Source organism: Dermacentor albipictus, chromosome 1 (assembly GCF_038994185.2).
Source record: "Dermacentor albipictus isolate Rhodes 1998 colony chromosome 1, USDA_Dalb.pri_finalv2, whole genome shotgun sequence".
Classification (NCBI taxonomy): domain Eukaryota; kingdom Metazoa; phylum Arthropoda; class Arachnida; order Ixodida; family Ixodidae; genus Dermacentor; species Dermacentor albipictus.
In genome coordinates this window covers 73,857,512-73,872,240 of record NC_091821.1, presented here as the reverse complement: position 1 = coordinate 73,872,240, position 14,729 = coordinate 73,857,512, and the positions used below count along the sequence as shown (strand labels likewise).

Genomic DNA, 14,729 nt, shown 5'->3' with positions numbered 1-14,729 from the left:
AGAGCACCGAGAACATCTTCATTTAATGCTTATGCTATCACCACCCACACAGCCTAGCCTCTGCAGGCCCTCATGATGTCAGGATGTGTCAGCTTTGGTTACGCATTGGTATGTTATCATGGAAGTTCTGGTGACCAATGACCAATGGTAGCAGTTGCACAGCTGATGTTAGCAAAGAGAGGGCATTGGAGTCATCCTTGTCGAGACACTTGAAGGGCAAGAAGTACAAAGCACTAAAACCTGTTTAGGGTCATATTAACAAAACCTCCATGTTAACTTGGGTGCTAACAAAATGTAGCCAAAGGGGCCCTGAAACACTTTTTGAACATAATAAAAAACATTGCTGATCTGTTAATAAGGCTCCTGTGAACATGTGAGCCAAATATTGTGGCACTGCATGCAGTAGGGAATTGACAATTTCATGTAAGAATAAGTGAAAAATTGCTTGCTCTCTCCTTTGTAATGTTGTCATGCAGCGTCATCGCAAGCAGCTGGACCCATCAATAGCTGCTGGCTGATTTTGCGATCACAAGAACATTCTTAGTACTGTAATACAATTATTGCTCATTTGAGTTAAATGAAATAATATATATATATATATATATATATATATATATATATATATATATATATATATATATATATATATATATATATATATATATATATATATACACACACACACACACACACACTCGTCTGCAATCTGAAAGCAACAGAAAAACCATATCATCTTTGCACTGTCGGTCTACACATGGCAGTTATGTGTTGCTGGGTCTGCTGCGTGTGGTCTCTGTGATAAAAAGGCGTAGTGTAGATACCGTGGCGAGGCCACACATTGTTGCCATGAGCCGTCTTGCCACCGAGACATTCAGCCTTTTGGGTGGGCCCAGCAGGGCATTGCCCCTTTGCGCCCCTTTGCCGTCTCCCTTGTGTAGCTTCCAGCACGCTAGTGGAAATGAAAAGAGAAAGCAAGTCGCCCATTTTTCTTATAACTAGGTCTAACATCACTTGTGCTTGAAGGTTTTGAAAAAATGTTTGCAAAAGAGGATTCATGAGATAAAATAATTTACATAATAGTGATGTCATTCAATGATTAGTAAAGCCAGACTATCTGTTCTAGAGACAAATATTGCATTCTGTGATTATGAATATTTATCTCTGGTCTCTTACAGAACACTAAATTACTGACTCAGTTCATTTCACCATACACAGGAGAAACACTGCGACCACAAAAAACAGGTGAGTGTGAGAGCACAAATTGTATGTGTAGCAGGAATTATGTAGTTGTTTGCAGAGACACCTTGTCTAGCAACTAGTAAAATCATGCTTAATGTAGAGCCCCGGGTAAGTCATTTACCTGAGGGCTGCTTGTTTCGTCTTCATCAGCGATATGAACACTCACCAGAAATGTGTAGTACATGCATACACGCCAAATGTAATTTTAAAGAAAACTCAGTATGTTTACACAGTAATTTCTTGTGTACTCTATTGCATGGAAATTGCATAATTTTTTGTCGTCAATTCAAGCCTAAATGTGCAGCTTGCACTGCAATCGGTATGGTGCTCCAAAGAGAACATTTTTGTTCAGTGCATTAGGCCCTACCACTACCTATCTGACAGGTGGAAGAAGGCCAAGCTAAGACTTCACTCAATAATTTGTAAGTGGACTTCACCTTGTACCTAAGGTACAGTGTGTTCCACTGTTAAAGGGAACACCTAACCAGTAATAAGTCTTATATAAACGGAACATTTCTTCATCTTCAAGTGGCCAATATAATATACAGTTATGCATTAAAATTTTAGTCTGTGGGCTTTTTAAGCCATGTCTAAGTGATAATGACAAAACAGTATGTGCGTGTTGCGGACACTAAAGGCAAATATCAAGGCAACACCGATTGTTAAAGTACCTATCCGAAAACTTTGGGGTTTTTGTTTTGCAGTAAGAAAAAACTTAGTTACAGAGAAAATCACGACTGAAGTTTCTGCATTCCTCTGCCGCAATTTCAACAATCCTTTCACTAGTGAGCCAGTGTGACAAAGAATACTTCACCACCACCATTTGTGAGTTAAATGGAACCCCACAGCTGTCACTAGAACTTTTTTTGTGAGACGTGAAGTGATGGCTGGTAACCGAGACAAAACAGATGCAGTCATGAGACCAAAACAAATCATGTGCCTATCGTGAACATTGCCTACTAATCATTTTAGAAGGCTTATCACCATTGGCCCTGTTAATGTCCCCGGTAAGGATGCTTTGGCTTCTGATGCTGGACACCATTTCAGCAATTTATGCTCATAACGTCGCATGAACGCAGCGTTTCCTGCGGCTTGCAGTCAGCATGAGCTTTGCAAGACAAAAGAATCAGTGCAGCCTTACGTGGTACTGAAACTACCAAAACATGAGAGCACAGATGCTGTGGGGTTAAGCAAAAATTAAACTTTTTGACCATCCACAGTGTCGTCAAGGGTACCGTTTAATTAGTTCTTTTTGAGAATCCAATAGGAGACAACTAGCACTTTCTTCCATGTTAAAATGCTATGTAGTCATATTTTTATTATCAATGATTGGCTAATAATAAACTTAACAAGGTGTCTATCATCAGGGAAAACCTGAAATTCTTAGGGAATTTGTCAGTTCTTGAAAACTCAGGAAAATGGAAAAAAAATTGAGAAAATTTTCACCCTAGCTCGCTTGAATCAGGGAAATTCGTATACCTACAGTGACCAGAAGAAAGTAAAGTTTTAAACTGAACCTATGCAATCTACAAAATAATGGTGTCTTATGCTGATTTTGTTAGTGTGAGCTTGGCCATATGGTTGGAATATCAACACAATTCATTCAATTCTAGTAGTCCATCCTGCCTGATCTAAGCTTACTGGTAGCAGTTATTGAAAATTATGGGCTGGCGTAGTAGCTTGGCAAGCTAGAAACCACCATATCCCTTCTCTAACGTGCACCCTGTAGTGTCATAGACTGCGAGGGAATTTTCATGGATAGTCAAGGAAAACCTTCAAAATTCAGGGAATTTGAAAGTGTTAACATGGGAGACTGATAGTGACAAAATTATAATGAGGCAGTGTGACTTCATTGGGCCATTGTTGGAAGGTCCTTGTAAATTAGGAAAGCGTGTCTTACACTTGCCTCATTTTCTCACTCACCTACTAAAGCTTTGTTCTTGGTAATATTGATGCCTTAGATGTTTTCAAGCATTATCCTATTACTTTAGCTTGACTTTGTGTCTGCCTTTAGTGTACCTTGAACAGTGAAATGTACTGTACAAAGTGGTGAAATGGCGATGCAGGGTGGCATCAGTGGCCAGGCCCATGGGCACATACCCGCTAGCACATATCAGCCCACGAAAAAGACTAGAAACATACCTGATATAGAAAAGTGGTGGCAACTCGCTAAGAAAGACATTGTCTTAAAAAACAAACAAACAATATGCATATGGTTTAATCAAAGAATTTGGATATGAATTTTGGATATAGATATTTTGTGTAACCTAAGAAGATTTGCATCACACAAGGTTTTTTTATAGCACTGACATCACATGTAAAGTGGTGCTACTTTTTTTTAATTTCTCAAAAGTTGTTTATAAATAAAAAATGGAGCTGCACAAAAAATAGTGTGCTGTGTGCAGCATAAGTTTGCATTTTCAAATGTAATCTACATGTCATTTGTTTAAACATTAACTCTTCAATGATTTTTGAAGTTGGTACAGTATACTTACTTTTCAGCAAATAACCAAAACAGAAAAAGTTACCCGTGCTTTGCAAGACAGCGACTAACAAGATGCAGTTACTTTTGTCTTTGCAGAAAAGCATGTGGGTTGTGTTTATTGTATGATAATTTGGTCATGCTGTTTGTGTAAACTGTATGCTGCACATCTCATAAAAAATGACAAAGCTTGCCATGGCACTTATTCTGTCAGTGCCATGTGGTTTTTATGGGTAATGTATTCACTATCTTTTTATCTGTGCTTATTATTTATCACGGACATTGTGTCCTATTCAAATTGCTGTTTTCCTGCAGGTTTGTGCAGAGAGAAACAGTTCCAGCTTGATCTGGCCATCTTAAAAGCCAAAGATTTAGGTGAGTCATTTTCACAAGTCCTCTTCCATTTGCCACCGTGTGCAAAACCTTGCTATAGCACAGTGTTCGAATGAAAGCTTATTGCAGTAATAACCATATTGTTTAAGAGGGTTAGCCTTTCTGCTTCAATTTTTTTTTTTATCAGAAAGCAACCAACATTTTCTGAATTTTTTAATGGCTGATTCGTTGTGAACAGCTTTCATTTATGCAATATCGGCAGTGCATTTTTTATTTTTTGTTTTCACTTACTCTTAGCTATTTATCCATGTTTTTAAGTTGCAGATAGGCTAGGCCATAAAAGCAGTCTGTGTGAAGTGCAATATTTTTTGTAACAAAAATCAAGCATGCTTTTGTTCTCTCTGTGATGCGTTATTGATAGCATAATGAGGAACGGAAATCATACAGAAGCTGGTGGTAAGGCATTTTTGTCGCGCTGCGTCCATGTTAGAGAAGCCACCAGAAGCTATAAATCTTTTTCGCAGTTGTTGGTACTAAGTTGAAGCTACGAATAGGACTCACTAGAGCTTTCCAGGTCTAATTGTTTGCTTGATGTGAGGAAACATTCTAAGACGCCACAATTTCAGCATTAAAAAAGGCAATCGCTATAGCTGCCTCACTCCATGCCACCATTTATAAAACCCAAGGGAGCTGAACTTCTGCTTGGTTTCAACCAATTATGCACTCAAAAAATAAATTTCCCTGAAAGCTGGTGTCATTTAATAGCGCAGCATTCACACCGAAATTATGAAAACAACTGCCACACTTTTGTGGCACTCACTATAGTAGGATACAACCTAAAGAAACAACAGTTGGCAACCAAGGCACACAGCTCGCGCGGGGTTGTGTTACTCCGCTAGCCAATCACAGAAGCAAATGAAGTCGCCATGCGATATTTTCAAAATGGCGTCGTACTTGATACCTCCGGAGCGTCTGCCGTTCTTGAAGAGTCTTTTTATCGATGAAAGCGATCAGGTGTACAACATACATGTGCGAAGTGTATGGTGTCTGAGCATTTCACTCATCAAAAGTCCATGGTACAGTTCATTTCGCTACTGAGTCCGTTTTACTCATGTAACTTCAATGCCAACTGAAGTGAAACTTGGCAATAAATAGTTGTAGCGAAGCAAACATTTTATTTCAGTTCAATAAAGGATATAAAATATATATTCCACTATAAAAGACGATTGAAGACATAAAATTACGCGCTTATAATTTTATTTTTGTGGTTACTGCCTTATTTAGCTAACAGGGAAAATTTGATGTACGAACTACTCCCAGCCTCACGGACGAACAGTGGCTGGCGGTTATGAGGGTGTGGGCTGGGCTTCAGTGCGGCTGTTTTAGGCTTGTAGCGCAGCTCGGAAGAGCAAAAAAGGAATAGGGTAGGGGTAATCAAAGGGAACGGGAAACAGAGTGAACAAAACAAAGGGAACAGAAACAGAGCTCACTCTGTTTCCCGTTCCCTTTGATTACCCCTACCCTATTCCTTTTTTGCTCTTCCGAGCTGCGCTACAAGCCTGAAACAGTCATGACATACCAACTCGCCCAAACTGCCACGCTTTTGACCTTCAGTGCGGACTTAAGTTGTATCCGACTGCAGATGAAGGGAAACCTCTGGACTAGCTAGACTTGTTAGTGCAATATTTTGGAGGAAATGCCTAGACAAGTGTGGCTATACAATCTTACTACCACAAGATTGTATAAGTGATTTAGCTGCGAACATTGAAGAATAAATACAGGCCATAATTATGTAAGACCTGCTAATTTTTTTAATATTCCGAATGGGCTCAATTGTGACGTGCAGGCTCTGTATTGTGCATGCTAATGAGTTCTTGAATACTCAAAGACAACCTGCATGTGCCGCGGCCTTTGAGGCATACCAGATCTTACAATGGTGCAGACTTTATTGCTTGTCACAATGTGTGTGTCTCAAAAGCTCTTTCACTACTATATAAGCATAGGCGTAACCTTCAGGTAGCAAGTCTGTTGTACGCATTAGTAGTCAAACAAGAGTTTACAATATTTTACATTAGGTCTTTCCTTACTATGGAAGAAATGGTACTTTCTTGAAAGCTCTAGTCAGAATTTTTTATTGAATACACCATCAGGATTACAATAATGTGTTATGTATCAGCTGAAAGCTAAAGAAATTTACTTTTCAAAGATAGAAATTCTAAAAAATGCATGGTAGGGTGTAATATGTAATATTTACATTGTTATGCTGATAACATAAAAAATAAAAGGGAAAAATACAGTTGAGCTCAGATCCAACAAACACCTTAAATGTACAAAATGTATTTGCTCAATCAGGGGTTTGTTATAATTAGGTTTGCTGTCAAAAGTTCAGATAACAAACTGAACAAGGTTCAAAAGAGATGTTGTATTAAAAAAAAAATATGCAGATCCACTGTACGCGTTGAAATATATGTACAGCAAAGTTTTAGTGAAGCAGTTAATACAAATAATGGTGATGCATACAATTGTGTTTACTAAATTGTGTGCAATGTGTAATGTTGTGTAGTGTAGTGTTTATCCACAACAAAAGTCACATCTTTATTCTTGTGCAATTTTTATGCACTACACTGCTCACAAGCTATGCTGAAATGCAAACACAAAATGAGGTGCATGCACAGTGCCAGATGTCTACGCAGCAATGTCACGAGGACTAGATCGATGTACGGTGCTTGTCTAGGGAAGAATGGCGATGACAGGTGCTTGCACAGAGGAGCACGACACATCTATACGTCTTGTGTCATAGTGACACATACCTGTGGCGCATACCAAATGGCTAAATCAAGGAAAACTAGCTCAAAGGATTTGTTGAATATAATGTGCTATTGCATCAAGAGGTCGGTAGACTTTAGAGAAACATCTGGGCCTGCATTATACTGTATGTGTTATTGTTTTGAGTAGGATTTTTTTTTATTATTATTATTATTTATACAAGACAGATGTGCACTTACTGGCACTACTTTGTTGGTCAACACAAAGGGGTTATTTATATAAACCCATTTGCTGGTACTACTTGTGTTCAGTGCACGTATAACCTTTGTATATACAGGGTGTCCTAGCTAACTTGGACGAAGATTTTGAAAAAAACCTATGCATTATTCAGAACAGAAGTCACATGGATGTTGTTAGCATTTATATAAACTTACAGTACCATTTTTTTGCTCGTCTTTGTTTGAGTAATTAGCCGAGATAAGTTAACTTTTTAAATATAGCTGGAAATGTTAAGGAGTCAATAAGAAAGTTGTGGAGCTCCACAGATATTGCCCAATCCAGGTGCTTCCAACGAGATAGACTTAGCATGGACGTTTTTATTTGGGAAAAACGAAAGCCCGCTGAGTTTAAAAAATACCACGTGACAGCGCGTTCTGTGCGCTTGAATGCGCTGCGATTACAGCGCTCTCATGAGTGATTTGTCAAAACATCACCAGTGCCGTGCCTTCCCTTCATTGACGAGAAAGGGCTTCAACCTTTGCTCAGCTCTGACATTACTGGCAGTGGCTGGCGACGGTGCTTCTGAAAAGCGCTTTGTCAGCAGGCACTCGTGCCTATAGCCGAAGAATGTGCCATCATCAGCCGTTTATTCCGATATGACGAGAAGAGCAATTTTTTTTTCCAGTGTTCAAGTCGATGCGGAATAGAAAAAATACACACAAAACATGCATCATACATCTGGAACCTGTGTGAGAGAGAGCATAGTTTTTTACAACGCCGCTTTTCTTCCAAGCTGTGCCAGCGGCTGGATGCATGTGAGCTGGACTGTCTATTACTGTCGTGCCGCGCAACCGTTTCGAAGAATTTGTTTGCAGTGCCTAAAGCATGCCATACTCATGCGGGCAGAAGGCGAACATGGTTTTAGCCTTGGGAGCGGCACGGGGCGACAAGAGGAAAGCTGCCAAGGTATACCGAAATCGGCAATGTGGAGGAAGACCTAGCATAAACACAATTATGAGGAGTTACTTGATGCTGAAAGAAACAGGTAGCTTCAAGAAGATGCGGCACAGGTAGGGGACCATCAGTGAAGAGGCTGAAGGAGACGTCTTCGCTTTCATGACTGCAAACCCTCATTCCAGTGTGCGTGATGTGAGTGGTGAGGTCGGCATTTCAAAGTCTTCAGTGTCAAGAGTTCTTAGGAAGGCTGAGATGCATCCATATCACCTCTAACTGCATCAAAAGCTGCAAGAAAGAGACCTTCAATGGTGGCTTGATTTCTCAAATTGGATCCTTGTGAACAGTGATGAAATACCGGATTTTGTTGACAGAGTGCTCTGGACAGATGAGGAAACCTTCTCCAGAAATTCTCGAGTCAACATCCATAATGCGCATTACTGGAGCGATACGAACCCGCATTGGTTGGCGCAGACTAAACACCAGTACCAGTGGTCATACAGTGTGTGGTGCGGTATCTTTCATGGAAGAATAATTGGCCCCATATTTTTTTACCACGTGCTCACAGCTGTGATACGTGAACGACATCTTGGAAGGCCCAGTCGAAGATTTTTCGTTGTGATCTTCCTCTTGCATTTTTAAAGCGAACTTGGTATCAGTACCACAGTGCACCAGCTCACAGCAGCAGCCTTGCCCGAGCCTGGCTTGGCGAAGCCTTCGAACGCCAGTGGGTCGGGCGGCATGGACCAGTGGCATGCCCTGCAAGGTCACCGGACTTGACACCTCTTGACTTCTTGTGGGGACATGTGAAAGACCAAGTGTACCGTAAACCTACAACTACACCAGAAGCGCTAAAGGCAGAGATTGCTTAGGCCTGCGGCGAGATACCGTCTTGCGTCATCAAAAAAGCTACATCGGACGGGCTGAAAAGGTGCCAATACTGCATTATGGCAGAGGGCGACTTGTTTGAACACATTCTTTAGACAGACATCACAGTGAATAAATCTCTACAATCATTATCCATGAAAAGAGCCATCTGTGTGAAACTCTTGTACGACGTGGAAAAGGCACGTAAGTAATATGAAATTACAAATTCTCTGCCGACAAGGAATGGACAGGAAGCTAAAAAGCAACCTTCTGTGTCAGTTTACTGTTCTTTTTGTGACAACCAGCGTAATTCACACGACGTTATCAAGCTTGTTATAATGCGTGTTTGCTTGTTGGGGTCTTGCTCCCAAATTCGAACTGGTGAGCTTGTCATTTTTCTTCCGCATGCATTTTGCTAGCGTGAGACTGCAATTATCGCCGCAGAGACGGGAGCCCGTATTTCAACTGCCGCTTGAACCCATTGGCGTTTATCTCGGAACCAAGCACAATTCGAAGCTCGGTCGTGGCAGCACGAAAGGCGCGAAGCGAGCTATGTTTTTTACAAAGCACGGTTGAGAGCGCTGTAATCGTGGTGCATTTAGGCGCACAGAGCGCACTGTCGCGTGGTATTTTTTAAACTCCGTGGGCTTTCATTTTTCCCAAATAAAAACGGCCACGCTAAGTATTTCTCGTTGGAAGTGCCTGGGTTGGGCAATATTTGTGGAGCTCCACAACTTTCCTATTGACACATGAATGTTTCAAGCTATATTTAAAAAGTTAATTAATTTATCTCGGCTAATTACACAAAAAGAAGACGAGCAAAAAAATGGTACTGTAAGTTTAGATAAACGCTAACAGCATCCACGCGATTTCTGTTCTTAGACTATGTTCTATATGGCACAATAAGTCTGTAACGATGCCACAAGCCTTGAAATTGAACATGGCACTCATGCGTCGCCCGTGATAAGGAAATAGTTAAAGACGTTGAGGTGGGAAGGTCAGTAATGCTTAGAGGAGGTAACGTAGGGAGGGAATATGCAGGTGTGAAGTGTGTCCAGCTCACACACAGCATTAATTGGTCCTGTAGCGGACTTAACTAGGCTGGCATCCCTAATAATGAGTTGATTTTTCTCTAAACAAAAGGGATGTGGTGGTGAAAAGCAGACAAGTAGAAAGACAACACCCTTTTCTCCAGTGTTCAGTCTTATCTCTAGCCATTGCCATGAGAATGTTCGATGAGTAGTAGGAGCAATGACAGTGAGTGCTGAGAGTGTCTTTTACTTGTTTACATTTATTACTTTTATGGTGTAGGCTAAATAATGTGCTGTGAAATGCTTGTCATAAAATAACTATGTAGCTGTGCAGTGTAGAGCATTTAGACAGTGAAACTGGAACAAATTTGTTTTGTCAGAATATTTTATTGATGTTTCAAAGCCCTCACAAGGGTGCAGTGTTCACTTCAGACTCTTTATTGCTTGAAATGCACCTTGAGTAGAGCACATACCCATGGCACAGTGCCTAGATGCTGCAGTGCAGCAGTAAGATGGAAAACAAAAGGTTCTTTATTTTATGGCCTAGCCTAACATTAACCTTCTTTAATGAGTGAAAAAAAAAAAGAACTACTGTTTGTTCACGGCGACTAGTACCGTGAATGTCTTACTAAGCATACTGTTTGCAGACATGAGTCAGTTGCATGCCCGTATCCGTTGGGTGTGTTCATTGGCAGCATTGCAGCACAGGAACCCTGTAACAAGTATTGTTATAGGTAAACAGTACAAATGGGACACTGAGGTAGAAGGTGACATATAATTTACTGGCCATTCTTTCTCCTCTTTTTTTTTTCTTCTAAAAAAGAAATACTGAGTCAGCAGAGAGTGGTAAATTACTTTAAAAAGCAGCTGGGTTCATGGAACAGAACTGATAGTTGGGCGAGTTGGTACGAATTCATAGTGAAATATTTAGCGCGCGCAATTGACAAGCGCTCGTGTGTCCCCCTTCACTTTGTCCTTGTCAATTGTGCGCGTTAAATATTTCACTATGGGTTCATGGGTTTGTAGTAAGTCAAAAAAGCGATATAAAATACTTGTGGTAATGCCATCTTAAAATTTCCAAGAAGCCTTCCATCGTGTCACAAATTGTGGCAACTAAATGATGCCTGTCTGTTGTTTAGGATTAGAAAAAGATGACTGCATAACTCGTAAATTAAAGGAAATTGAGCCACCAAACGATAGTGTACACTCAAATGCTGAATAAAACCATGAAATCTGTGGCGTAATGCACAGTTACATAATTTGTGCTATGGCTAAGGTAAAATAATAAAAAAGAAGAAAAAAAAAGACTTCAAGGTGGACCATTGAGAATACTGCAGAAAATACTAGTTGACTTAGTAGTGAACGGTTTTCATAATTAACTTCATTTACTTAATTTACACACATCAATTGTATATGGCAACTAAAGAATGAAGAATAAATGCTGAGGTTTCACATGACAAAGCCACCACAATCTGATTATGAGGCACGCTGTAGTGGGGGACTCTGTATTGATTTTCACCACCTGGTGTTCTTTAACATGTGCCTAAATATAAGTACACAAGCTTTCTGGCATTTCACTCTATCAAAATTCAACCACCGCAGCCTGAATTGAACCTGCGACCTTAGCTCTGCAGCGAAATGCCATAGCAAGTGGTTTACCACGGCAAGTTGTGTATGGCTACTGATACCGGTATTCAAGTAATGACAAGTAAGATATAACAGCTTGAAATAAATCATTGCGAATCAGACCATTTAGTAAAGCTTTGCAAGCCTCTCTCCCATTTCTAAATGTACAGAAAAGAACACGCACACCGAAAAGGAGCTGAATACCACAGCGCTCCGACAGATAGCGTCTGGCAGCATTCGGGGCACTTGACTGCATCGGGCTACGCAATGCCAGTGCAAGCTTCTGTTGCAGAAAACTTCTTAAAAGGATTCTGTGAAAGCAGAACAGAAGGCTCAGACACGCTAACAATGATTAACTCTTGTATTGTGCACAGTATACCAGTCGTCAAACCTGTGACCATGTTAGTTGTGAAAAATGAAAATTGCTTTTGTAGCTACATTTTTGTTTTATTTTTAAACGTGAGCCATATGAATTCAAGATATGAGGGCAAATCAGAAAGTCTGTCTCTATTTTTTATCAGCCAAAATTAGACACATACAGGTAATTACAAATATATGCACTGTTCTACATAGAGTACCTTACGCTGTTTTTCCACATATTCCCCACACCCGTTCAAACACTTGTCCCGTCGCATCAATAAATTTGAGATGCTCCTGTCGTCAGTGTTGCGACTTTGGGGTGGTCTCGTAGCGCTTGTCACCAGTTTCGTGACAGAGTGTTGCCAGCTCTCTACTCAGTAGCGAAGACTCCGAGTCAGGCATCGGTGAAAATAACAAAAGGGACTTTATACACTATATACAGGTCATTATACAGGACAAGATTGGATCGGCACGGTGGCCGAGAGCTAACAGCAAACGCGACTGTTCCCGCACGGCAACGTCCGGCGAGACTCCAACGCGTAGCACATCTCACCCCACTCGAGAGCGGCACTCGGCTCACAGTGATTCGATGGATCTGGTTCTCCAGGCGGCGGCGTTGGGGCTTATAAAGCCCCGAGAAACGATTGTCACTCAAACGGCCCAATACAAAGCCCGCACTTGACGGTCGTCCGAGAGGTCCAACCAGCAACCGCGCTAGCCACCCGCTTCAATTTTGCCGCGTGCGGTGACCTCCAGGGGAAAGGAAATATGGCGGCGGGCTGTCTAGCACTTAGTTGCACATTTGGACATGTCGCTTGCCGATGCTCCTCCACAGGACGCCACTGCCTGGCAGCACAGCACCTTGACTTGTCAAGGTAGCGTTAGGGCGCTGTGCCTTTCAATGCAGCCCTGGGTTTGTCCAAAGGGCGTCCGCAGGATAAATTCTGCATCTTGTAGATTCGGAATCCGGGCTGGTTGTACGGGCACAACATCAGTCAGCTACACACGCGGCCTCCCCGATAGCTGATTGTCATGCAAGTCCTCACGGCTTTTTGCAAACTGACACCACCACCACCACCTCACACTTCTCAAAGCGAGATACTTTTCCCCATATGTGGGCTGCATTTCCCTGTGTATTTCGATGGGTGTTCGTCCCTCGCTCCATAGAAAATGAATCACACTTCGTTGCTTGTACACCGTGGACACATGTGTGAAGCACAACTGCCATTTTCAACAACTGACAGCAGCGCCATGCCGCGAAGCTACCGGCATGTAAGGCCAGGCCGGTCCAAGAAACGTCCACTGCCGGGAATGGATATGTTGACTTCGCATTTACAGCCGTAATTTGGCTAAAAGAAATAGGGGCAAAGACTTTCTTATTCGCCTTTGTATGTTAAGTTGAAATCTTTTAAGTGCAACACCACAATCTGCATTGATGCTTTTTCTTAAATACAGCAGTAGCAATCATAAGCGGAAGGGCTCCCACTACAGTTTACCAAACACTATAGCCACAAATGGAATTATCTATTTTTGTTTTGGATATCGTTTATCTGCACTTTTGATACTTGGCAATTTCTGATAATTGAGCACAGTGGGTAACAAACTTGTATTTTCTTTCCTTGGCTTGTTACTTGCTCCGTTTCTGGATTTATTCCTTTGCAAAAGTTCCATAATATTAAAGTGATTCATTATAATAGAAATTTCAGCTTTAACATTGCAGTAAATTGATGAGCATCATTTTCTGACCCTGTGAGTGTCAATGAAATTGCTCAGTTCCTCAGGAAACAATTTGATAATATTTATTTCCTTACCTCCACCATAAGTCTGTCCCTTTTGAAATCCCATTTAAGCCTTCCCAGTGAAATTAAATTTTGATTCCATGCTGAATTTCTCTTCAGATTTATACATCACTGTTCATTGTTACTTAAAGTGTCTTGGTTTGTTTTGAGCTGACATGTCACTGCCTTTGAATTGCATAAAAGAACTTGTACGGTGTAGCAGGCAAAAAGCATTCCTTTTATGATGGGCGTTTCAGCATGTATAGATTGTCTCAGAGTGTGGGCTTGCTTACGTGAAAATGAATTTCTGCACGCTCAGATCAAATGTGCCAGAAAAAGTTGCGCTCTCTTTGTTTAGTTATAACTTATAGCATGCGTAACTGATGCATGTGGCCTTACTCTTTTGATTGCCTTTACAGAACAGCAAATGGTCTTGGAATAATTTTGTTATTTTTGTGTACACCCTTGTATGTTAAAGTATGACATTTTGAACTTAACCATTCTTCTTTTTTCTGTTCATTGGTGCTAGGATTGATCAGCTACCAAGTGCCATTTAGGCATTATGACTACAAGGACTACTACCCACAGCTCCAGGAAAGCTAGAAAAAAATTGTGGTTGGTCTGCCTGAGTAAAGGGTTGACTTGTTTTGCATAGTTATAATAAAAGTCATTTGCATCTCCTATATACACCTTGTCTTAGTTCTAGAATGCGCATTCATAGAATAAGCCAATAGAGAAAGCTCTGCTTGTGAAATGGCTGTCTGTGGAAACAAACATTTATTTTCTTGTTTGCTTTTTTCGCATGATTTTTCACATTATTCCTCCTGCAAAGTGCACAGCGAAATCCTCAAATGTAACTGACTTAGTGCCACAAATATCATAAGTGGGTTGGTTATAATGGCCACTTGCCTGCTCCTAAAATCACATTCCACATGGTACCTACAGTTTCAAAGGCTGTTTTTATCGCCATCGCTCCTGAGCAACGCTGGCTGTACTTGTAGACAACTTTCTGTAGCCATGACGAGAAAGCTACAGGTGTCGAGTATCTACACATGTGTTACTGCTCCAAGTAGT

At 41.0% G+C, this 14,729-nt stretch overlaps 2 protein-coding genes across 4 annotated transcripts in view; one reads left to right on the top strand and one right to left on the bottom strand.

Moving 5' to 3' along the window:
• mRpS18B (mitochondrial ribosomal protein S18B) overlaps positions 1-14,338 on the top strand; it is a 37,941-nt gene extending 23,603 nt beyond the window's left edge. Inside the window, exons 5-7 of the mRNA XM_065434469.1 lie at positions 1,176-1,242; positions 4,037-4,096; positions 14,185-14,338. Of these exons, the coding sequence (XP_065290541.1) occupies positions 1,176-1,242; positions 4,037-4,096; positions 14,185-14,258 (201 nt within the window). The 3' untranslated portion in view covers positions 14,259-14,338. The remainder of the gene's footprint in view (positions 1-1,175; positions 1,243-4,036; positions 4,097-14,184) is intronic.
• The window catches only part of LOC135903957 (amiloride-sensitive sodium channel subunit delta-like), a 136,913-nt gene continuing 132,449 nt past the window's right edge, over positions 10,266-14,729 (bottom strand). The window contains exons 14-15 of one of the 3 annotated variants that reach the window (XR_011507438.1): positions 11,702-11,828; positions 10,266-10,604 (exon numbers count right to left, since the gene is read on the bottom strand). The gene's annotated coding sequence lies outside the window, so the exon portion shown is untranslated. Of the gene's footprint in view, positions 10,605-10,630; positions 11,829-14,729 lie in introns of those variants that run through there. The other 2 variants (XM_065434467.1, XM_070522385.1) reach the window with 2 other exon arrangements.